This window comes from Anser cygnoides, chromosome 1, assembly GCF_040182565.1.
Source record: "Anser cygnoides isolate HZ-2024a breed goose chromosome 1, Taihu_goose_T2T_genome, whole genome shotgun sequence".
Classification (NCBI taxonomy): domain Eukaryota; kingdom Metazoa; phylum Chordata; class Aves; order Anseriformes; family Anatidae; genus Anser; species Anser cygnoides.
This window is the reverse complement of record NC_089873.1, coordinates 100,761,849-100,785,760: the sequence shown is the minus strand read 5'-3', so window position 1 is coordinate 100,785,760 and position 23,912 is coordinate 100,761,849. Positions and strand designations below refer to the sequence as shown.

The 23,912-nt window shown below is 45.6% G+C and overlaps 1 protein-coding gene across 1 annotated transcript; it reads right to left on the bottom strand.

Moving 5' to 3' along the window:
* Window positions 1–886: 886 nt before the first annotated feature.
* On the bottom strand, window positions 887–23,875 carry WDR3 (WD repeat domain 3). Its single transcript, XM_013196356.3, has 26 exons — window positions 23,702–23,875; window positions 22,905–23,114; window positions 22,049–22,167; window positions 19,995–20,073; window positions 19,545–19,643; window positions 18,972–19,082; window positions 17,861–17,962; window positions 17,646–17,743; window positions 16,611–16,709; window positions 16,052–16,282; window positions 15,719–15,812; window positions 14,968–15,069; window positions 12,912–12,997; window positions 12,336–12,471; window positions 11,591–11,647; window positions 10,921–11,021; window positions 10,300–10,411; window positions 10,051–10,185; window positions 8,419–8,469; window positions 7,730–7,795; window positions 6,733–6,825; window positions 6,108–6,155; window positions 4,209–4,252; window positions 3,595–3,723; window positions 2,287–2,380; window positions 887–1,671 (listed from the first exon to the last, which is right to left on the bottom strand). The coding sequence occupies exons 1-26, from the start codon at window positions 23,870–23,872 to the stop codon at window positions 1,516–1,518; spliced, it is 2,823 nt and encodes a 940-aa protein (XP_013051810.3). The 5' UTR covers window positions 23,873–23,875; the 3' UTR covers window positions 887–1,515.
* Between the last annotated feature and the right edge of the window lie 37 nt (window positions 23,876–23,912).

Here is a 23,912-nt window from a genome sequence, read left to right as displayed (position 1 = left end):
TACTGTTGCACAGTGCTTCCTCTCCCTCTCTCTTATGGGGGTCTCCTTTAGACGTAAAGGAATAGAACAGCCAGGACGGAGATGTCTGAATGGAGCTGTTTGATCTCATGTTTCATCTATACCTACATAAATATAAAATTATAGAGGCTCTCAGAAACAACTGGCAGAGCTGTATGAAGATTGCTATTTCCAAAGAGTCTGAGACCTCTCTCCTGGAACTGGAGTACGAAGTTGTGCTCTAAATTTAAATTACCCATTCTGAAGAAACAAATGAACCATCAGCCCCCAACAGAGTTACTTACTAACAGCAGTTATTCTCTGAGCACCTGAAGTGCTGCTAAAAGATTAACTAACAGAACCGTTTACCTTATGTACAATTGCTATTAATAGAACATAAGTCAAAGACAGTAGAGTCAGTAACAACTGGGATGCAATTAAAAATTCAGATGAAGTTCAAGTTAAAAAGAAGCCCTGCTTTGAGTACCTGAGTCAGACCTGTAAGTCCAACAGTATTATTATTTTCAGTGAAATATCCAGAACCAGCTCCCACCACATTAACAAAATCCATGATTACTGGGTAAAAAAAAAATAAATATATATATATATATATATGCTAAAAACTAGTAACAGACCAACAGCAGCAGAGACCTGCTCACTTTACTCTGCCCCCCGCTGTGAATATAAATTATTTTATCTGATACAGGACAACTACAACATTGCAACAGTTCTGTGCAATTTCTAATAAATGGGAGCAAGAACGATACAAATAACCCACACTTCTCATCCTCCATCTGCCAACTCTGTAGAAGAGCACAATGCTTTACGGCAGCTTTCATTTGCTCCCACAGATTTTATTCTGTGGAAAAAAAAATCCTTTGAGAATTGATAAAAGATGGTGAAGCAGTTGAGGCTTTACTATAAAAATATCAGGACAAAACTCCATGAACAAAGTTGTTTTATAAAGCATATATAATCATGTCTTGAACAGAGCAGAGTTTTCTCCGTGTTCCACTAAAAAGTGAGTGGCTGTAGACCAAGTTGTCACACTGCTGAAGTCTCATAGCCTTGCACACAGCTTTTAAGCACTTCCACAAGTCACCAGCAGGTGTCAAAACAGAACAAACTCTTGCCAGCTGCCTTCCAGGGATAGGGCATGGTCTCACTGTCAGTCCACGTGCTGACTCACTGCATTCAGTTAACATGCTGCCAGTGAGCTGATCTTTTCTCCGGAATGAAATCAACTCAAATTCTAACAGGCATTCTGATTGAGGAAAGGCATGCACCTGTCACAGCCACCCCAGAAGTGGTTCAAACACATAAGTATACAGCAGAACACAAGAGAGTTCATCTCACTAGGCAGAGAGAATCTTTCTGTGTTGGCATCGTCCCCAGAGGGCACAGACTTCATCCCAGTCACTCGACATCATCAGAGATGTTCAGCCACTAGAAAGTTCCAAGGCCAGCACTGAGGTTACATGGCCTCATCCAGGTGTTCTGGGTCTTGGGCAGCAAATGCTAAACCACTGCAAGAATCATCTTTTCTTTCTTCTTCCTCTTCCTCTTCTTCTCCTCAAAACGGTCAGTAGCATCAGCAAAAAACATGACCTCATCCTTGGCCTCAATCTCCCTCTTCAGATGCTGGAGCCCTGCCATGTTAAATCCCAGCACATCCTGTAGAGACAGACAAGCACCACACTGTTTGGCGTATCTCAAGCTTGTTAGGTGGCAGAAGGTCCTGCTGCCTGGAACAGGGTGACACTCTGGCCACCCTTTACTGAGAGCTGATGAAAGCAAGACAATCCCTCAGATTTAAATAAACTTCAACTGAATAGGAGAACAACCAGACCTGCACTCCGTTCCCCACATTTCTTTGTTAATAAGAGCTATAATCCACTACCCTCTGAAAGACAGTTGTTGACAGTCATCTGAAGTTGTCTTTGGAAAGACACCGGCAGTCTGTATTTGAGAGATCAGTAGGCCACAAAAAGCCAAAGAGAAGTTAAGAGTTCATTTACCTCTACTAGAGAGCCAAAGCCCAATTACACATATCAAAGAAAACCAAGAGTAAGTGAAGGGGAGGGGAAAAAGAAGAGGGAGAGAGAACGCGCATCACTGGATATTCTCACATCAGTTAGAACATAAGGAAAATCCAGCCAATTTGCACAGGAAGAATATCAAATGGGCTCAAGACCTCCAACCAGCTTTCCCACTGGATACCACATGCTCCCAGCCATTGGCCAATCCTGTTATTCCAGATCCTGGAAAACGAGAGGCTGCAACACTCACCCGGGCCTCACTGACTCTGGAGATGGTGGTTTTCTTCAGGTTTTCTATCACTGTCACCAGCATCTGGTTGGTTGTTATCTGACCAAAATGTATCCTGGGAACAAAGCAGGCAGAGAGCTCTGATGTACAGATGCAGCATTGTTCTTAAAAACATCATTTAGGCCCTCTCCCAAACCTCTATATTTTCTGTATATTGGATTTTATTATTATTATTATTATTTATGCCTGCCTAGACCAGATTTATATAACAGGCATGGACAAATTTATCTGGAAGAAACTGCTTTCTGAAGCTTCTTTTTAACATATGAATAGTTCAAGGGAAAGGTCTCTCTGGGGCACCACTTGAAGACGTGCGTGCATGTGGACAATGACTCTGTGCCAGCGACTGGTGGGTGCCATTTCAACCTTGATGTAGAATCTTTCATACAACTGAGGCAGGATAAGCAACCCACATCAACATGGGCACATCAGCACTCAGCATCCTGATTAGTCTGTTTCCCACACACCATTTGGTGCAGCTGGGAGCTGCAGCAATTCCTCATCTCCCACAGAGAGGGATTTATTCCCACGGTGGCTTCCCAAAAGCTTCAGAGCCATAAATACATTACAAAGTCCAAATTTTCCCCACACACTTATGCTGCATTCACAGCAAGCAAGGTAGTCTTTACAGCTCCGGGAGAATCACAGAATGGCTCAGGTTGGAAGGGACCTTAAAGATCATCTAGTTCCAACCCCCCTGCCCTAGGCAGGGATGCCACCCACTAGATCAGGTTGGCCAAGGCCCCATCCAACCTGGCCTTGAACACCTCCAGGGATGGGGCATCCACAACCTCTCTGGGCAACCTGTTCCAGTGCCTCACTACCCTTACAGTGAAGGATCTCCTAATGTCTAGTCTAAATCTATCCTCTTTAGTTTAAGACCATTCCCCCTTGTCCTATCATTATCTACCCGAGTAGAGAACTCTCCATCTTTTTTGTAAGACCTCTTTAAGTACTGAAAGGTCACAGTGAGACCTTCCTGGAGCCTACTCGTCTTCAGGCTGAACATCCCCAGCTCTCTCAGCCTTTCTTCGTAGGAGAGGTGCTCCAGAGAGAAAGGGTGTATTTCTGTACTGGCTTACAGCACAGGAGCAAGGAGCACCTCTCTGTTCACATGAACTGGCACAAAGTGAGTTCAAGAGGAGCCCAAAGGAACAGGTGAAGGAACATGACCAAAGCCTTGTTAGGGCTTCCTGGGGTCCAGGATCTGGACAGCAATGGCAGCTGAACTAAGACCAGCAGGCCTGTCTAGGCAGATGCAAGACTCACTTGAGCAGGAAGAGGAGAGCACGGCACAGGAGTTCAACTTCTGCACCCAAGCGAATATATTCATTGAAGAGTCTGAGCAGGTCAGGGACGTAGGAGAAGGGCAGCACCAGGAGAGACTCTTCCAGCTCACTGAGGAGGAAACAAAGGTATGGAAAGAGTAGTCTCAGCCACTGCACTGCTACAGATGAGCAAGGAACATGGGAAGGTTATGGCACAAAAGCTGTACTAAGTGTTCCCCACTGCTGATCCATGCCTGCCCACAAAGCACAGTGCATCCGCACAGACCAGATCCAGGGCTAGTAGACACCTTCTGGCATAGAGCAGGCACACAGCCTTCCCTCCTCAGCATCCCCAGGCTGCTCTTCACATACATGTGCATCTCCAGGCAGCCAACCCAACCCGCATACACAAGCTTCATCCAACACTCCCCATGGAAGAACAATTTCCATTTCCCAGTTCCACGCATGCTCAAAAAAGACCGTCAGAGACAGTAACCTCCCTGCTTTAAAGCACTGCCCACTCTAGCACAAGGTCCATCCCAAGACACCAAACAACCCTGGACCCAGAAACCCAATCGAACACAAACCTGTTCAGCAATAAGACTCAGAACTCACCTTGACTTGACCTTCTTGAAAACTTCTAGCACGTATTCGGAAGGCTGTAACAGAGGAAAGACACCAGCTCTGCATAGCAAGAAACACTCCAAGACAAACATGTGCCTTACAGTACATTTCACCCAGTTAAAAAAAATGCAGTCACATCTTGTGAGATGGACAAATCAACACGAATATAACAAAGAAAAACACCCCTGCAGCACCAGTCAGCTACCAGTCTGAAAATTCTCCCTCCACAAAACATAAACCCAACCTTCTCAGGATACATTAAACTGGTGAAGAATACTTTAAGAAAACTAATTTATATTCAACTAGCTAAATTATCTGCCAGCTAAATAAAACCAGCTATCAAGTAGCTAAATAAAGACTTGGTGGAACAGACAAATTACACATATAAAACCTTATGCAAACTCATCTCCCAAAGACTTAATGATTCATGCTACTCCTGTTTATCTGCTTTAAGTTTGGCACACGAAGAGCAGAGCTGCCAAGTGCCAAAGAGAAGTGCCTAAATACCAAGTCATAGGATTTAATTCACTTCTGTTCAGTCTATGAACCTTATAATTAACTACACCTATAATCACAGAGGAAGGAACAGAATGGCTCTGGTAAGGTGGTTAGAAGGAAGACAAAAGGCAGTTTCACTTGACATGGCACACTTCAGAAAGGGGAGAATGAAAAAACAAGGGTCTTTATGAGGGTATTTCAAAATGCATACTGTAAGTATGTATCAGAATAAACCATGAAAACTAAAAATGAATCTACTCAGAGTACTGGATTTTTATTAATCAATTAAATCCATGCATCTGTGCATGTGTATTTTGTACAGTCAGAAACTTCCAGAATATAATGAAAACTGTCATGTGCTAAGTATGACATAAGCAGGTAAAGGCACTACCTCTAGCCCTGCATTACCTGCGCATTTAACTACCATATGGAATTCTCTCAACGTAGATTCTTTACAAAAAGAATCAGAATCACTAAGAGCTGCACCAATACCATAAAAATAAACCTGGGCGGCTACAACACAGCCCTGCCTTGCTAGGTGCTGCCCTGCCCAGCTGATTTAGGTCAGAAAGCATCCAAGTGCTTCTAGCTCCTGCTTCTCAAGTCAAAGCAACACAGAAGATATGCTGGGACAAGTGTTCCACAATCAAAGTCTCTCCCAAGAAAGAGGATAACAGACCGTCAACACATAAGGTATTTTTGTTCATGGGTTGACACAGTAAATGCTCATCATGGTCAGCTCACCACATAACATGTTGTAACTTGCCACTGTGTTTTTACCCAGCAACCTAGCACTCAGGCACTCTTCCAGGACCTTCACTGTACAATGAAACTGAATGAAATAAATTGCTACTTATTAAGCCACAGGATTTCATTCACCCCTATTCAAACTATTTAACTCACGCTTAAACATGCCTGTATTTACAGAGTAAGGGGGAGAATGGTTCTGGTTAAGTGCTTACAGATGCCACATTGCCAGGGCAGCACAGGTTTTCAATTACCAATTCCAGTGGATGCTCAGGTATTTATATCAGATGGCACAGCTCCACCAGAATATGCTATAGCAGGAAGATGTGCTGGCTCAGGAAAGATTTGAAATAGCAGGGAAAGAATATCTTGGAGAATACCAAAATGACTGACTCAACCTGTACATAAGGTCAAGGCTACCATCAGGGTTATGGCCAGCTGCTTTACTTTTATTATACTTGTACAAAAAAAAAAAAAATCTGTTCACTTTGCACACGAAGCAGAAGTTCTGCATTTTCATTTCAAGTTGAACCAAAAAATCTTCCCTCCCCACAACAACCCGATGCTTTGGCTCAGACAGAAAACCAAACAGCCTCATTGCCATTGAGGAAGGCACACAGCCTGTGGCCTGGGCACTCCACTTACTGTAATGTTTCCGTAGGCACGGAGAATGGGATTGACAGGATAGGGAACCTGGAGACACAGAATGGGTTAGAATGAAGCAGGTGTGTGTCTACAAATGCATGTTCCCAGAGAAAACTAACCCACAGTACAACACAGCTTTTATCAAATGTCTTTGTGCAATTCCCACACTTCCACCCTCCTCAGAACCTCACTGAAGGCCTCATTTGTAGCTGCAAGGCAACCTATTCTCAGACATGCATGACTAACTCAAATACATATGAATTTTCCTCCACTGCTTATTGCCACTTCACTTTTACCCACTTATATGGCAGCCATTTATTTAGCAAGAAGCGTTGATATGAAGGCAAGGAACAGGCTAAGTGATGGGATGAATTTGCAGCAGTATAGACTGCCAGAGACAAAACCTACATCCTACTATGACTTTAAATACAAAAATCCTTGGAAAGAACACACCACTAACTGTGCTCCAGAGCACAGTGCCATCCTGTTCTCTGAAAGACTTCAGCAAATCTCTCCTGTTCCCAGCTGCCCTGATTTTATCTGCACGCTGAGCCTTTCCACCAAGGTGACAGCTGGGAAGATACACCCACACACCCTGGGACTGGGACTTTCCTCAGTCTTTTACCTCTTTTCCTGCAGCTTTGCATATGGCCTTGTGCTCCTTCAGTTTTGCCATCTCTTCTCTGTACAGCTCGATAGCCTCCATGATCCGCTCAGCCTGCGCAGCACAGGAACAGCACTGTCAGTCACATCACATGAGGCACAGCAAAGCTCATGTCCCACTGGACAAACGGAGGGGGATGCAGCGGGGCTGACTTGGAGCATCACAGGACATCTTTCTCAGAAAGGTAACGCCTATTACAGACCACACTGCTACTCTGAGCACACCAATCGTGTCCTGAAGGAGTCAAACACCATCCACATTCCCCCAGCTGCCCAGGGTGCAGCTTCAATTACCGCCTTGATGTTGGAACTGCATAGTTCAATGTCAGAGAGACCCAGCAAGCGCTACCCCTTTGAGGCACAAGCTAGGGTCGGGCCATTTTTATTATTCAGACTAAGAATTTTCTCTGTATTTACAAGAGCACCAGACTGTTCAAACCTGTGGCCGTGAAATTCCACACCCCCACCTCAAGCACTGCAATAAATTTCCACCTTGCTCAGGTGCTCACAGGACTCCTCAGCCCTTTGAGGAGATGCTGATACCTACAGATTACTCCAGCTGCCTTGTGCTTCTTTTAGCTACAACCCCCAAAGGGCAAGAACACCCCTGTCTGTCCCACACGACAGGCAAAGAAACGTGAAGCTTGAGTATCTACAGGAATCTCACCCCTCGTTCTGCAGAGAGATCTTGGGAGGAGGTCGTTCCTTGTGGGTGACCCCTCCAGAGCCTTGAAGAAGGTCACATCCCTCTCTGTTGGCCACAGAGCAAGACAGACTGCTCCTGCAGGCAGAAGCACCTGCACCTTTGTATCTCTCAGATCAACTCCTCTTGAGTTGCTGCATGTACATAACAGCACAGATTTCTCCTCTTCAAACTCCTGTTCTGACTGTGTGAAACCCCTGTTCTTTGAGAGATCAATAAGGCACAAGGCATTGCTGGGGGATCCATGCAATCTTACCGCTTTGATGGTTTCAATGGTCTTCTTCCCTGCCAGCCCCGTCTCTCCTTGTGTCTCTCCAGCCACCTACAAAACACAGAGTTTGCAGTTCCCTCCTGCAGCAGCCGAGAAGCTGATACACGCAGGCACCCCCTGCATCTAATCAGGGCCGTTCCCTAAACTTGTCATTTGTCTGAGGTGTTAAAGGACTTCCCAAGTGCACAGCACTTGCACGGGAACAGTGGCATCGTGTTAACACTGAGCTCTGGGAGGCCAGTAAACATGGTCCTTGCTCCACTAAACGAGGCCAAGTGATCCGCCCAGTGTCAAAACCACCAGCAACACAACCCCAGAATCTGTGCAAGAGGGATCAGGCTTCCCCACCCATCCAGGACCTGGAAGCAGCTGGCACAAGGCAGCACAATCTCGCTGAGGAGCTTCTGGGCATGTGAACAGTGGAGGTATTTTGCATCCACAGCTACTGTGTGGCAGTTTGGTGAGCTCCACACACACTCCTGAAATTGTCTGTAGCAAGTACCAGAGTCAACTCTATCACCACAGCTTTAGCAGCACCTTCTCCCACACACCTCCTTGAAGCAATAAAATCACCAGTCTTCTCTGACACCTCTTCTGTGTCTCTTACAGAAATACTGACTTACGAAGGAGCTCTGTACAGTCAGACTGACACACACTCAGATGGCACAACTCACCACAGGCTGATCTTCCTTCGCCACACTTTCTTCATACTCAGCTTCTCGTTGCTGCAGTGAATGAGGACACAATGCATTAACACTGGTGAACAGGTGGCAAGCAAGGGGACAAGTCCCTTCCAGGCTGGTTGAGCAACAGAGCCTGCAGCTTCTCACAGCCCAGTGCAGAAACCAGGACTCATCAGCGGAGATCAACGTCAGTGCAAAATGCCCGCTTGTCACTGGTCCCCTTCCCATAGAGAACTTTGACGTCTCCCAGACAGAAAGAAATCAGGGTCTGCACTCTGGATGCTGGAACAGGCAGCCCACAGACAGCCCATCAGGCTGAGACAGAGACAACAGCAATTCAGCACCAGACTGAACAGCATGTGGCATGAAGCACATGCTTCATGCCAGAAGAAATAAGCCTAGTCAAGTTCTAGGACTGTTCTAGCCTGCAAGAAGAGTCTCCTGCCCACCATCTCCCACGTTTATAGGGCTCCATCAGTGTGTAATACACTACTGGTGTATTCATGCCCACCTTGTTACTCAAATTTGCCCCAAAAGACACTTTTCACATATGGAAAAGGAACTCTGTTTCTCCTGTTACCATCAGCTTTCCCAGCACACCAGCTACTGGGCATCACGATGCTGCCTATGGGTCACCTCAGCTCTCTGCAAACAGGCTGGGATAAAACCATTTCTTGTGGGTTTCTCAACCACTCTTGCTTCTGCACATGCTGCTACAGCCTTTCCCCACTGTGGTTTGAGAACTTCTTTAGGAATGGGAGACAGAGGGAAATAGCAAAACACAAGAGTTACAGTTTGTCCCAGAGTAATTTCCCATGGGAGGTGTGAAAAAATGCTACCCCCACTCCAAGGGTGGTTCAGCACTGAAACAGGTGCTCAGCCTGAAAAAATGTCCTTCATTGGAGACGCTCAGGAATAACCAAGGCAAGTCTTTCAGCAACATAACAGGGCTTTAGTGTCAGCCTGCTGTGAGCAGGGGGTTGGACTACAGACCCCCGGAGCTTCCCTCACACCAGAGTCCTTCTGTGAGTACAACTCCTCACAATACAGGTTCAGAAGGAGTAGAAGGGGCTTCTTGTAGCATCCCTGAGCTCTGGGGCCTGACACTAAACAGAACGGGCTTCTCGCGCTTGGAAAAGGGGAAAACAAAGCAGAAGGCATTTAACAGGAGCAGCACTCTCCATCACCCCACAGCAGCCACCTGCTCAACTGCCTCCAAAACACATTTGAGTGGAAGACAGCACAAGAGAATAAGAGATGCTTGAAAAGGAGCTTGAAGGATGAAGCCAGCAAAACTGGAGAAAACCACAACTACAGAGGAAAACCTGGGAAGCAGGACAGAAGCAAAGCAGAGGGCAAGTTAGCCAGGCATCTGCAATGCAGTACAGACAAGAGAGCACCAGCAACATTTGCAGTGCTGTCTCCAGACAGCTCAAGGCAACAGTCCAAGCGTGCAGAAGATGGAAATCAACCTTGGCACCTCAACACCAGGCTGTGGTTAGTGAGAAGCAAGTCTGCCAAGCGTGGAGCCAGACTCTTCCGCAGTGAAAAATGAGGAATCCGCCTGCTGGGGAGAAAACAGTTCTGGAAGTTGTTTTTGGCAGGAAAAAATGCAACTCTCACCATCTCCCTCTCCTCTTCCAAAACAAGTGGCTCCCTTGTCCTTTCCCAGAGGCGCAGGGACTTGTCATGGGATGCTGACACCACGTAGTCTCCATTGGGACTGAGTGCCAAACACCATACCTCCTGGTGATGCCCCTACAGAGTAGAGAAAGGAGGCAAGACATGAACACCACACAGCTCCCACTCCTGAGGAAAGTGCTGCTCACACAGGGATAACACTTCCTTTCAACAGCCTCCCAGACTTCCTACCTCCAGCGTCTGGATGTGCTCAAATTTATCTGCATCCCACTGTTTAATCTTGTTGTCCTTCCCAGCTGTGAAGAAGAGATGAGATTTGGCCACAAACTGGAGATACATCACACTGGGAGGGAAAAAAATAGGGGAGAAAGGAATCTCAAAATACATGTGTGTACAGCAGAGTATTCCAAACCCCTGTAGCCCTCATCACCACCTGTCTCTGGAGAAATGCCTTCCGACACCAGCCCCCACTGTAGCCACCATGTTCTCCAAGGCAGAGTCTGGCCTGGGACAAACAGCACCAGCTGCTGCCGGAGGGCAGGAGCACCCCATGGAGCCAGTGAGGTTTGCAACAAGAACGCTGTGAGCCCAGCTGCTACCAGACAGCTCTAGCCACACTTGTGCTTGTTGTGGCCCACTGACTGGGACTATCCATGGAAAGCCCAGCTCACGGGCTTGGTGCTAATACAAGGGACCTTGTAGGAAAGGTAGCCAAAGGCTCAAATTCACCCATTTGGGGAACACTATTGATGACTTTTCCCCAATATGCCGGGCAAAAAGGTCAATGCTGGATCACAACCCCTTGAAGACAAAGCAGCCCACAACCCAGAGATGCTGTGGGATTTGACTGACCTGTCATCATGGGCAAAGAGAGAGCGGTGACAGTCCCCAAAATCCAAGCCCCAAATCTTCACATTCCTATCAGCAGAGCCGGTAGCAATTAGAGCCCCATCCTACAGAGAAATACAGAGAAAAAAGGTGTGGGCAGCTGGCTGGCAGCCCTGTGAGGAATCACCAGTGAACCAGTGACTAAGCAGTGCCAAGGCACTGGCTCCTGAAACATCCCCTCCTGATCCTTCCATCTCTCGCCTTAGGGTGGCACATCCTTGTTGTACTGGCACAGCTCATGGACAGTACCCAGACTTTTCTGAACCTCTGCAGGCATTTAAGACCTTAGCTAACTCTTGACGTTTTTGGCTTCCAATGGGCCTCATTTCAAGACCATCCCAGAGCAAGACACAGCCCAAGAAGGAACAGGCACGAAGAGGCTGCTCCAACTCAGCACCTGCTCTGTGCTCCCGCTAACAAAGAATTCAGACTCCACTCAAGTTAGTAACTGCAGCAGAGAGTGCGCAGAGATCAGGAGGGGCTTGCTGTGTCCCATCAAGAAACTGCTGACTAGGTCAGGAGCAAGGTGATGAGAGCGTTATCCCGGCAGCCCTGCTGCCAGCAGAGGTTCTCACAGTCATCAACATCACCACAGTCCCACCTGCAACAGATGCACACCCCTAATGATACTTACATAGGAGATGTCCATGCACAACACTGGCAGCTTGTGTCCGTACAGAGAGAGGAAAAACTGAAGGAGAAGAAAGATGTCTTAGTTAGACATGCTGGGAATGGCTTTGTGAAAATGTCAAGCTCCTGGCTAGCTCTGCTCTGCCTCAGGACGCCTGTCTTTCTAGCACCACCCTGCCTTCGCTCTTGCTCTGAGCACAAGTAGCAGCAGGATGTTTTTGCAGAACTGCGATGGGGCGTAAGGAGACAAGCAAACTGAGCTAACTGGTTCTATCACTGCGTATAGAGTTTCTCTCTGTTTCACTTTGCATAGCTGTCACTGTTGGTCTTCCTTTCGTCATTTCCCTAACATTCATGTGCTAATACACAAATCACAAAACCACCACATACTGCCTCAAACTGTATGAGCAAGATTCTCCTCCTCCAGGATTTGCCTGTGCTATGCCCTATTTAAGTGCCACGTGTAACACTGATCCATCTCCACCCTTACAGTGCCACGCAGCTCTGGCACACCATCACACCTGCCGGGTTAGAGTGAATCTAAACCTGCAGGTTTCACAACCCTTTCCAGATCAAACATTTTCTCCCCAGTGTGGGCAAGCCAAGGCTCTGTCAGTTTTGTTGGCAGGCAAGTACCTGACATGGAACACATGGTCTCTCTTTGATTTTCACTAGTGCCCTGCAATAAACAGGCACTCGTCCAACATATCCCTGCCCTGCACAGCCTCACAGCCCATATGGTCATGCACCTTGAGTGTGTCAGTGTAGAAAATCTTCACAGTGCAATCCAGCAAGGAGACAGCCAGCAGTTTCTGGTTGGGGCTGTAACGCACACACAGAACATCTTCGTCCAGCTGCAAGATGCGCACCTCCTTCATGGACAGCCTGGCAACACGAAGAGAGAAAAAACACAGTTGTTATCCCAAAGGAACAAACTGGGAAGAAGCATGAATACAACCTCTACAACAGTTAATCCTAACATGCAGCATCTTGTTTCTCATCAGGACTTGAGGAAGACAGTATTGGAAATGAGCACAGCACTGCAGGGTGACAGACTCCACTGCTAAATTTACCACTTAACGAGCTGCAGACCCATCCTGTGATTAGCGGCTAAATCAGACACAAGCAAGGGACCACGACATAACAAGTTCCCTTCCTCAGCTAGGCTCAGACCTCCACAAAACTGCTCTGAGCTCTGACACTCTTCTCCCTGCATTCCATGCACGTCATTGGCAATTCTTGTGGTGCAAAGCAAAAGCCAAAGCATCCATCAGTAAGAATGAATACTGCAGCTGAATGCAGTCTAGAACAGTTTCTTTTCTCACCTTTTCTGAACGCTGCTCTCGTCCTTCACAAGCTCAAACTCCCAGAACTTGACGCATTTATCAGCACCTCCTGTCACAAAACCACGCTGCAGGGGAAGAACAAAGTTAATGTGAAATCAGTTCCACCGTAACACAGAAATTCTTCAGACAAGGAACTGTCAACTACAAGGAGGTTTTTGAAATGCCTCACATTCCCACAGCATTAATGATTAAGAGGACACTGTGAGGAACACTTGCTGTGGTTGGAACACGCATTACTTATTGGCTCAGCAACAACAATTTCAAAAGCTCTGGCAGTCAGGTCTAAGACTGCAAATGTAAATCTGGACATGGACTGAAATTCTGGGACTGAAAGTAGTCATCTCAGATGTAGGTAATGAAGTGCACGTGTTTTGTGTGTGGGCAAGCTGATGCTCTCGTTTCTGGATCACAAACACCTCACCATCAAACCACAAGTACATCCTTCTAAAGGGTTGAATGAACACTTTTATGTGAAGAACAAGGGTAAAAACTCCCCCATATGTTTTAATCTGCAGAGTAAATGAATCCAGGCAGGTCATTACTTGTTATGGCTTTGATTCCACTAAAAGCAACACTGTACCTTCTAGCACAAGCTGACCACTTCGGAAAATGAAGAAAAGCACACAGAAAAAAGAGAAGAAAGTGAAAAGTTGACAGAAACCAACATGAATCTGAATTCTGACAACAGAGGAAAAAACAGTATAGGAATAAAGAGACAGAAGTAGATTTCTTCAGCCGGGATAGCCAGGACAAACTCAGTGAGTCTGTGAATGTAAAATGGGAAAATAAAAATATAATTTCAGTAGCATTGACCATTTCTAGAGAGAAATGCAATAACTATTAAGCATCATGGCTCAGAAAGCATGTGGGTTCAGTAAACATTTCTCATCTGTTATGCTTAGGGAAAAGCCGTGTACCCTAATCACATTACAAGACTGATGAAACACTGCTCCAAAAACTCACAAGACTGTCAAAAAGCAGCTACCTGTGTCAGACATTTATAAATCAATGGTTTCAGATTCCCCAAACCTAAGGCTTTACAGAGCAGAATTAGGTACTCTCTAAACTGTCAATGTACGTTCTCAATAACTTTGGAAATACAATGGGAGATCCAGGAAGAAACTATTGTAACACCAGAATTCAGGTAGAGTAAACAGGCAGGCCTATTTATTGTGAGCATGGGCAACAGAAGTGACAGGTGATCGCAGTTCAACCAAAGTAAACTTAATATCAATTAAAACAAGCTTAGGGAAAATTAATGTAATGAAAATTATCCTTTTCCTTAAAACTAAAGCTGCAGTTCACAGAATCACAGCATCATGGAGGTTGGCAGAGCCCTCTGGAGGCCATCTGGTCCAAACCCCCTGCCACCAGCAAAAAAAAAAAAAAAAAAAAAATGTAGTAATGTAAAAGGTACCACAAGAACGATTAAGAGCCTGGAAAACACATCCTGCAGGAACAGATAGGAGAAGTCTAGCCTAAGCATCATCAGATGGATGGGGAGGGTGATATGGTCACTCAGCAAGAGTGCAACACAAAGAAACACCATGTTAACAGGATCTTTAATACAGCAAACAAAGGTACCAGCAAGTCCAGCAGCTGGGAGTTAAAGCTCAGCAAGTTGTAATTACAAAGCAGCAGAAAATTTAACAAGGAGGATAATCAGCCGCTGCAGCAGGTTACAGGTGGCTGAAGTTCTCCATAGCCGGAACACACCCACAAGACACATACTGCTGCACACACAATGTGTGGGGAAGCGTGAGTTCTCAGTCATACAGAAGCCAGATGAGACAACAAGGATGGCCCCAGCCAGCCCAAAGACTCACTGTGATGTGCCACGCAAACGCAGAGAGATATTTCATCAAATTGTGCATATATCCACAGCCCAAGTTCTTTGATGCTACCAGCTGCATCCTCCACCTCCCGTGATTAGGGGGTTCCCATGCTCCCACCAGTAGCACAAACACAGCACGATAGGAAGGAGCTACACAAACACACGTGCAACATACGATGCTTAGAAGAGTGGCTGAGATACCTGGTCTGGTGAAAGGGCAATGGACCACACTGCCCCGTCATGAGCATTAAGTGTCTCCATCAGACTCCCAGAAGCCAGGTCATACAGCTGCAGCTTCCCTGTCTGGGGAGAAAGACACAACAAAGAGGACAAAACAGCCCCTCCACATTCACAGAACACTCCAGGAACAGCTTATGGAGCATTAATCAGATCTGCAAACAGACCTTAGGTGCTAGAGAGGTCTCCCAGAAATGACAAAAAAAAAAATGGGTGAGACTCCAGCAGTGACAAAGCAGCCACGCATTAATGGAGAAACAAAGCTCCAAAGGTAGAGGAGAGCTCAGAGGAAATACTCCCAGGTTACACAATCCATAGGAGGAGTCAGGGCAGGGCCCTACTGACAGTAGAGGAGCTCTTGCTCCATTTGTGGGCTCAGCTGTCAAGGCTTCCATAGCTCCTCAGAGGGGAGCACACCCTGTCATCTGTCTCCTGAACAGCCAGCTTCATTAGATGGCTGTCACACACAGATGGCCAGACTCCTGGTCTCTACCTGGGACTTCCCAAAGCCCTCCCCGGCTGTCCAGCTCAAGCCATAGGAGCTACATAAAGACTCTGGGAATAGAACAGGCACTGTCACTGAGGGTTTTGCACCTAAAACTGAGTGTTCCAGGTCAGGAAATGCAATGCATTTTCATTAAGGCTGCCTTAATGACGTTTTCGGAACATACTCCCGGGCCTGGGCAGTCAGGAGTGCAGAAGGGACACTATTTACCTTGGTGCCAACGATGACCTGCCGATCTCCTGGGACAAAGAATGAGCAAAGCGCGTACTCACAGTCCATTGTCCGGATGCACTGCAAGGTTGACCTGTGGACAAAGGCAGAGTCCAAAACTTCTTATCACACAAGATCTGGCCCAAGTGAGACACGCTCAAGATACTGTATCACCATACAGTTCTGTTTATTTCTTTACTTAAGGAACACACTATTTTATATTTCTCCATCATACCCTCTTCCTTATCACCGTCTCCCCAAACACAGCATCTCTGAGTTCTGAGAGACTGACATGCACAGGGCAGAGGGGACTGACACAACTACACGGCATACCTGTTCCAAATCTTTACGGACTCTGCAGATGCTGAGAGAATGGCAATGTTGTCAGAGCTAAAAGCCAACGTCCTAACGTCACTGCGGTGGCCTCCAATGCTTATCTTGGATGCACGGACAGCCTGTGGGACTTGCGCTGACAGGTTCAGCACGTATGACTCAATGATGTTGTTCTGGAGCAGCAACACAACCTTCAGCTCTCCTTTTGGAGAGAGAATCATGTCAAACGACCTGTTTGATTAGACAAAAAATTAGAACTGTACACATGGGCCATAAGACAAAACGCAGGAGGGATCAAGTATCAAGAACAACTGGAAAAGGGGAAAATAGAGCGCATGCTACAAGCAAGTGCATGCTAAGCCACAGAGGACTGCGAGAAGAGCACCACTTGGGACAGTGTGAATGGACTGGCAGATTATGGTAGGCTTCTGCTCAGCTCCAAGTTGAACAGACATTGAGGGGGAAATGTCTTCCACCTCCCCCATAATGAGCTGTGCAGAGCTCTTCCCAAGCAGCTGCATAACCACAGCTCAGCCTGTGTAACAGCATTTCCACTTACTTGATTTTAGCGGAAGCTTTGATGTTAGTGACCCGCTGAATCTCCTCCTGCAGGCTCAGCTCCACATTCCCTTCAGGCTCCTCTTCCTCAGACTTTTGTCTACAAATGTCAGATAATGGAGGGGAGTCAAATAACTCAGCACAGCCAACACAGACTAAGACAGGGTCAGAGAATAAGGAAACCACATAGCCTGCCGAAAACAATTGCCTTGTTATCCAGCAGTGCTAACACTTTTTAAGAACAGGGTTAGACAGTTAAATTCATGCCGGTATGCGAGCTACTACAGAGACAAACTGTCTCAAGGAAGGCAACCTCCTCTGGAAGGGAGCCAAAGCACTTGAACAAGGCACATTAGAACGGTGGATACGAAACAGACAACAGCATTGTGTTTGACGGGAACATCAGCTTCTGCTCATCTCCTACCACTCACCAGAAGTCCTCATTCATTGCCAAAGTGAATCCAGTTTTATCTGCCCTATGCTTCAGTTTCTACCCTGGAGCCAGACCTCTCTCTGTGGGCTATTGTGAGGCATCCATTAAGTACCAGGCTACCCAGAGAGCCATTTAACACGAAGTACCCATTAATAAAGCTCTGACCTGTATCTCTGCCTGCTGTAAAACAAGAGATGAGGTATCAGTCACTCTGACTTCTCAGATGAAACTCATTCCAGTATGTCCTACCAGAGACTATTTGATACAGCAAGCAGTGTAAATATGAATGTCAGGTAGAACTGAAAGCTCGGGGGGGGGGGGGGGGGGGGGACATTTTCTGCCCAGTCCCTTCCACACATTAGCTCTTTCTGCAGGCAAAGTACTCAGAAGGAATGTTTCTTGTGTTCTAAGGAAATTCCTTAGTCTCTGGGAGAAAGTAAGCGTTGCTTAGACATATGCCAAGGATTCACAAGAACAGTGCCCGCAAAACATCACAGCTAGCAGAGTCAGAATGACCAGCAGCTTTGAGTTCAACCACTGTGTCATGCTGCTTGAGGGGCTAACAGTTTTCTGGACACAGATAGCATCCTCGTAAATTCTTACTTGGCTTTTTTCTTTGCCTTCTTCATTTTCTTTTCCAACTTCTTTTGGACTTCCTCTTGAGAAAGGATGGAGAACACTTCCAGAACAGCATCAGTTCCCTAGAGACAGAGCAAACCGTCATAGGCATGCAAAGCCTTGGCTGGCACTTACAAATATTATCCAAGGTCTCTGAGAGCCTCTTCTGCAACTCAATAGCAGAGCCCCCCATTACTTACATGGCAGGCCAAAATCTTGCCTGTTCGGTCTGTGGCAAGAGTAACTACTCGGTCTCTCCCTTCCCGCATGATGGATCCAACTTTACTGCACTTTAGGAGGCGCTACAGGAAAAAAAGAAGAACCTTTGTCTGGAAGGTCAAGTGATATTCTCAAGCAAACTGAGAAACTTTCTTCAAAGGGAATTCAGGAGAAGAGGGGGAAAATGAACCTACAGGGTCCTGGTAGAACAAATAGCAAGGATAATCTAGGGACAAAACAATATATAGCTTACACAGATGCTATCTCCTTTCTTTATATCTAAAATGCAAGAAACATACCATTGACAGCCTCAGTGGAAAAATAACTTAATTCCCTTGGCAAATCATAGCCATTTAAGAAAAAAAGCTAATTTCTATGCTGTAAAGGCAGGAGAGTTCAGCTCCCCTGTCACAAGAGGCAGAGCAGGTAGAGAATGGAGACTCTAAAACCAATGATTAAAGGGAGAGAAATCCTCTGAAAGGAAGTTGGGAAAAATCTTTAACAAGGTCAGTTACCTACCACAGCTACAAGCAGTTTGGAGTCAGAGAAAGACCTCAGAAACTTTCCCCAGAAAAACAGACTGGGTGAAGCCTCCACCAGCAGCACAAGTGGGAATGGCTTTACACAATCCAATCTCATACCACATGGTGCCACCCTGACCCCATGGATCTATGCTTCTACTACCGACCTGCAAAAGTGAGCATCAGTACTGAACTCACCAGCTGCCAAACAGCTAGTAACTACATCATTCCAACGTTGTTTAATGAAAGAGCTCTGCCAAACATTAAACACTTCCTGAACCACCCCTCTCCCAGAGGGCAAAGCAACACGTGTACATGCTTTGGCACAAACACTTCTGCTGATGTTCTGCAGATAAATGGGGCAGCAACTGTTGCTGAGGATGATGTTACGAAGCAAGACAAGAATTACCACATTTTCCCTAGCAGGCTAAATATCACACTTGCTGTATAAACTCAATACAGAAAAGCAATGTGTGAACAGCCCTCAAACTCCCATTGACTCTGCAAGCGGCACCATGCAAATGAATTACATACACACCATCCCACAGACAGCATGGAAAAGTGAGCTTACCTCTTCAGGGCCCTCATCTAACTCTAGGGTCTCATCCTCTTCAGTGTTTTTTTCTGCTACAGGTGAAGACCCTTTGCTTTTCTTGGATTCTGGCTCATCAGGGTCTTTTACCTGTTCATGGACAAAAATCCATAAGGAGTAACTTAAACCACAAAACCTAAGGTGTTCTGGTTCCTGTTTCACTTGCACTTCGTGTCCCTGAAGGAACAGTTAGTGTACACAGCAAAAACAGTGGACTACAGCATGCCTGTAGGCACCAAATGCTCCATGTCCTCCCCTGCTTATCCCACAAAATTGTCTTCTCCAGCTGTAAGCCAGTCAGCTGGAAGATCTGGCATATTCCGGAAAGTTTGTTCTGGATGTTCTTGCAGCTTCACATGCAAGCTCAAAATACAGAAAACATCAAAAAGTCTATCCCAAGAGCAGCTTCTGGACCCCTCAGACAGCAAAGATGCTGCTTTGGCTCTGTTTCCCAGAACAGCAGTTGGATTTAATATGTTCTAGTCCCATTTTAGTCCAAAGACAAGCAGATGGATGGGCAAGACTGGGGGGGTTACAGAGAGAATATCCTACCTCTTCTTGGATGTAACTGATATCCCACACTCTCAGCTCACTGTCAGCAGTCCCAGTGATCAGACGTTTCTCTTCTGATATCAAAGCCATCCCCCAAACCTGTCCAAAGGCACAACGTGAGGAATTGGTTTACGGCTCCTTTGACTATCGTAGCAATAGGAGAGCATCTTTAATTGATTTATTTAAATGGGAATCAAGAAGAAATTGGATCTAACTGGAATTTCCTCCAGGGACATCTGTATTGGAATTGTCACCCACTGTATATTGATGACAGTTCCTAGAAAGTTTGAAAGCCTCTCATTTGCTCATCCCTAAAGCTTAATAACAACCAAGAATACATCAGAGTTCTAGTTTACAACCCCTGAAAACAGAAAAAGCACAAGGGGAGATGTGACATATAATCCAAAGCCCCTCCATCTCTACAGCTCTCTGCACATTCATTTTCTTTACCTCAGTGCGGTGTCCAACCAGAGTTTTGAAGCAGTGCTGGGTGTCCAGGTCCCACCATTTCACCAATGTGTCTTTGCCACTATAACAAAAAAGAAAACCTCAAGACGTGAGGAAAGATTCCTAGAGCTCATGTAATACCATGAGCTTAGAAAGCTGAAGAAATACAATCTAAATCTAATACAATGTCATAAAATCTAAAACGTGCTGCAACATATCACAGATCAGCTGCTCAGAGTAGGAACACACTGAATTTCACAAGCTATGCAAGGACAAGAGTACAGCAACACAAAGATGCTGCAAAAAGGTATCTAGGAATTCATGAAAGTACTTCCTTCTCCAGATTCAGCTGCAAACCCCAGTGTCACACAGCCCCCTTTTTAGCTTATTTAGGGCAAGAACAATATTCTTTAGGGTGAGACCAGTAAGTGCAAAGTGCTGATCAAATTCTAAAGGTGCTTTTCAAACTTGCCTCCACGTTCTCAACCTGTGCATTAACCAGGCTAGAACGAAAGCAATCACCTTCACTTTGAACAGTGATTTGGAGCTGCTCCTCCCAGTGGAGAATTACAGCTGAACACAGTCCCTCAAAGTCCCTGTAGGGTTAGACTTTCTTGAAAACACATGTTTCTGGCTATATTATGCTAACCTAATGCTCCAAGAGCATTACTAATTTGAACATTCATTAAGATTCCTTCTGTTCACCCTACAACAATAATACTTTTTTATTTTTGGTAACTTTGTTAGAGACTATTTTCCTCAATAAGATGCAAACAAATAAAAATATAAAATTTGTTGTTCCATTACTAAGCTTACTTAAAAAAAAGTGATTACAAGTTATATTTATTGTTAATCTATCTCTTTTGTTACGCAGGAGCCAACGGTACTTGTAAATTATACAGATGAAAATCTGACAAAAAATTCTGCACACAAAGGACTGCAATAAGCTTCTTGGGGGAAAAAAAAAGTCTTCTTCACAGCAGAGAGAGGTCTATCTGCTGAAAAAAATGAGCTAAAGTAGGGAAGAAAAACTTTGAATCTCCAGAATAATATGGTAACATCTCTACTCTGTTAATAAAAGAACTGAGATTCTTTATTTCAATTTAGCTACTGAGAGAATTAAGAAGCATTTCTAAAACTGATGTGCAAAGATGTGAAATTCCATTAGGAAAGAGGCATCATCTACCAAACTAACAAAATATATTCTTTTCTATTTAAAACAGAAAAAAAAGCATGAGAAACTTGTACTAATTTCATACTGAACTGATTGAGTACACTTTTCTATTAACCTATTAGATGACATTAGTAAATAAAAACACTGTTGATAGATATTTGAGTATCTTCTGTTAATTGATTATTATTGAAGGGATACAGTCAACGTGCTGGGGTTAATAAGTAAAAAACAACAAAACATCTATCACCTAATTAATTGATTTAATTACTACCTACTAGGAAGCAATCTTTCTGTCACACTGCTGCATGAATTACACATATAGAAGGTATGTCAACTTAATTCTTCAAGATAAATAGCAAAACTAGTTACATACATAATAAACATATAACTATTCATTGTTACGGTAATTTTAAGTTGCTGTATTCACCTATAAGTTAAAGCCTTTCACAAACGCTACTATTCAGAAGAGCTATTTCCCTTCTGCTTACCACATCGGAATTCAGGCAACAGATTTATAAAATGTGTGGACATGACAAACACGTATTTTAAGACGCTAGCAGGTTTGAGACCTCATTACTCCATCACAACATCCTATAGGTCTCATATGTATGGATGGGGCTTTGGGCAACCTGATCTACTGGAAGGTGTCCCGGCCCATGACAGGGGGGTTGGAACTAGATTATCTTTAAGGTCCCTTCCAAGCCAATCCATTCTGTGATTCTATGATATAGAAAAAGATCAATCCTTTAGGCAGTAAAAGTACAGTGAGGCCTGAGAGCACAGAATAAAAACACAAATGGCTATAGCACGCAGGGTATATAAATAGCAAGTAAAACCATGGCTACTTCTCTCCTGATTTACCACTACACTAAGCTTGGCTCACCTGGTGACCAGCAAGTTCTTCTCCTTCAAGAAAAGGACTTGAGTGACAGCATCCTTGTGTCCTTTCAGCCGGTACAGACCGCTCTCGTTGATGACATCCCACACAATGACATCTGTATCCTGGAACAGAGAGTGTGTCTCCAAGGGACAAGCATTTGTCTCTGCAAAATGTCTACCTCTTCTATGATACTCTATTATCAGGGAGTGTAGTGTTAGGACAAGAAGTAATGGCTTTAAACTTAAAAAGGGGCAGATTTAGATTAGGTATTTGGAAGAAATTCTTTAGTGTGAGGGTGGTGAGGCACTGGAACAGGTTGCCCAGAGAAGCTGTGGATGCCTCATCCCTGGAAGTGTTCAAGGCCAGGGTGGATGAGGCTTTGGGTAACCTGGTCTATACAGAGGTGTCCCTGCCCATTGCAGGGGGGTTGGAACTGAATGAGCTTAAGGTTTCTTCCAACCCAAACCATTCTATGACTGAAAAGACTACCCAAGAGCATGCTTTCTCACCCAGAATTTGAATGTTAAGGATGATTGATGCAGATGATGATCCTTCCCTTGATGTGCATTCAGACCAATAAACACACCTCTCTTCTGGCTTGAGTCCCTTTTGTTATTTTTGACCTCACAAACTTCTTCACCTTCAACAGATCTGCTAATACCTCTCTGCTGCCCCTCAGCATTCTTCCAGCCCTGGGCTCCCCAACCCTGCTACTGTCTTGCAGCCCTGACTCATCTAACTCCTCAAGGCACATAACCCACCTAAAATACCAAACATTTTAGCTCAGATCAACCTTCTCCACAGAGTCTCTCTTTTTCCCTACTGTGAAAGGAATGCCCCCAAGATGTGCAAGCCTCACCTTTGAGCCAGATACCAGCCGGCCGCCGAGCTGGTCGTACTGCATGGCTGTAACTGCAGCCTTGTGTCCATTGAAGGTGACATTCGCTTCCCCGCTCAGGAGGTTGAAGATACGGATCGATCCATCTTCATAGCCAACAGCCAAGTGCAGCCCATCTGGAGAGGGGCAGAGGAACCTGACCTCCTGCTTGAGACCCTTAAGGATAAGAACCTGCAATTTTTAGGAGACAAAACATGTAAAGTGATGATAAATGATACGTCAGAGCCAAAACGAAAAGTGATGATAAATGTTATGTCAGACCCAGACACTTAGCAGAATATATTTTGCACTTCTACTGAACTTCCAACAAAGCATTTCTGCATCTTTAGAAGTTAATTTTTCAGGTTCCTGTGCTAAATAGAGTGTAATTAACCCCATTTTACATAGCACACAGGAACTAGAAGTAATTCCTCACAATCAAATAGGAACGAGGCCTGGAACCCAGAATATATTTTGTACTTCTACTGCACTTCCAACTAAGCGCTTCTGCATCTTTAGAAGTTCGGTTTTCAGCTTTCTATGCTGAATAGAGCATAATTAACCCCATTTTACAAGGCACACGGCAACTAGCAGCAATTCCTCCCAATCAAACAAGAACCGGGACACAGAAACCCAAATTCCTGCCCCTGCATTTTAACCACCAGAGAGCAAGGGGCTTTGCCCGAGGGCTGAGGGGCTGCCTGTAGGCGCACTGACCCATCCTCCCGTGCTCGGCCTTCCTCGGATGGAGGGAGGACAGAGCGGCTTTCCCACCTCACCTTCTCCCCCTTCCTCGCGTCCCACACGAAGACGTGCTCGCAGGCCGCCACCGCCACGCCGCGGCCCCGCTCGCCGCCCACCGCCACCATGGCGGCGTTGCCCCCGGCGCTGCCCACCAGCCCGAAGAGGGCGGCGGGCACGTAGCGCAGGTACTGCCGGCTCAGCCCCATGGCGGCCCGCACCGGCACGCTGCCGGTGGAACCGGAGGCG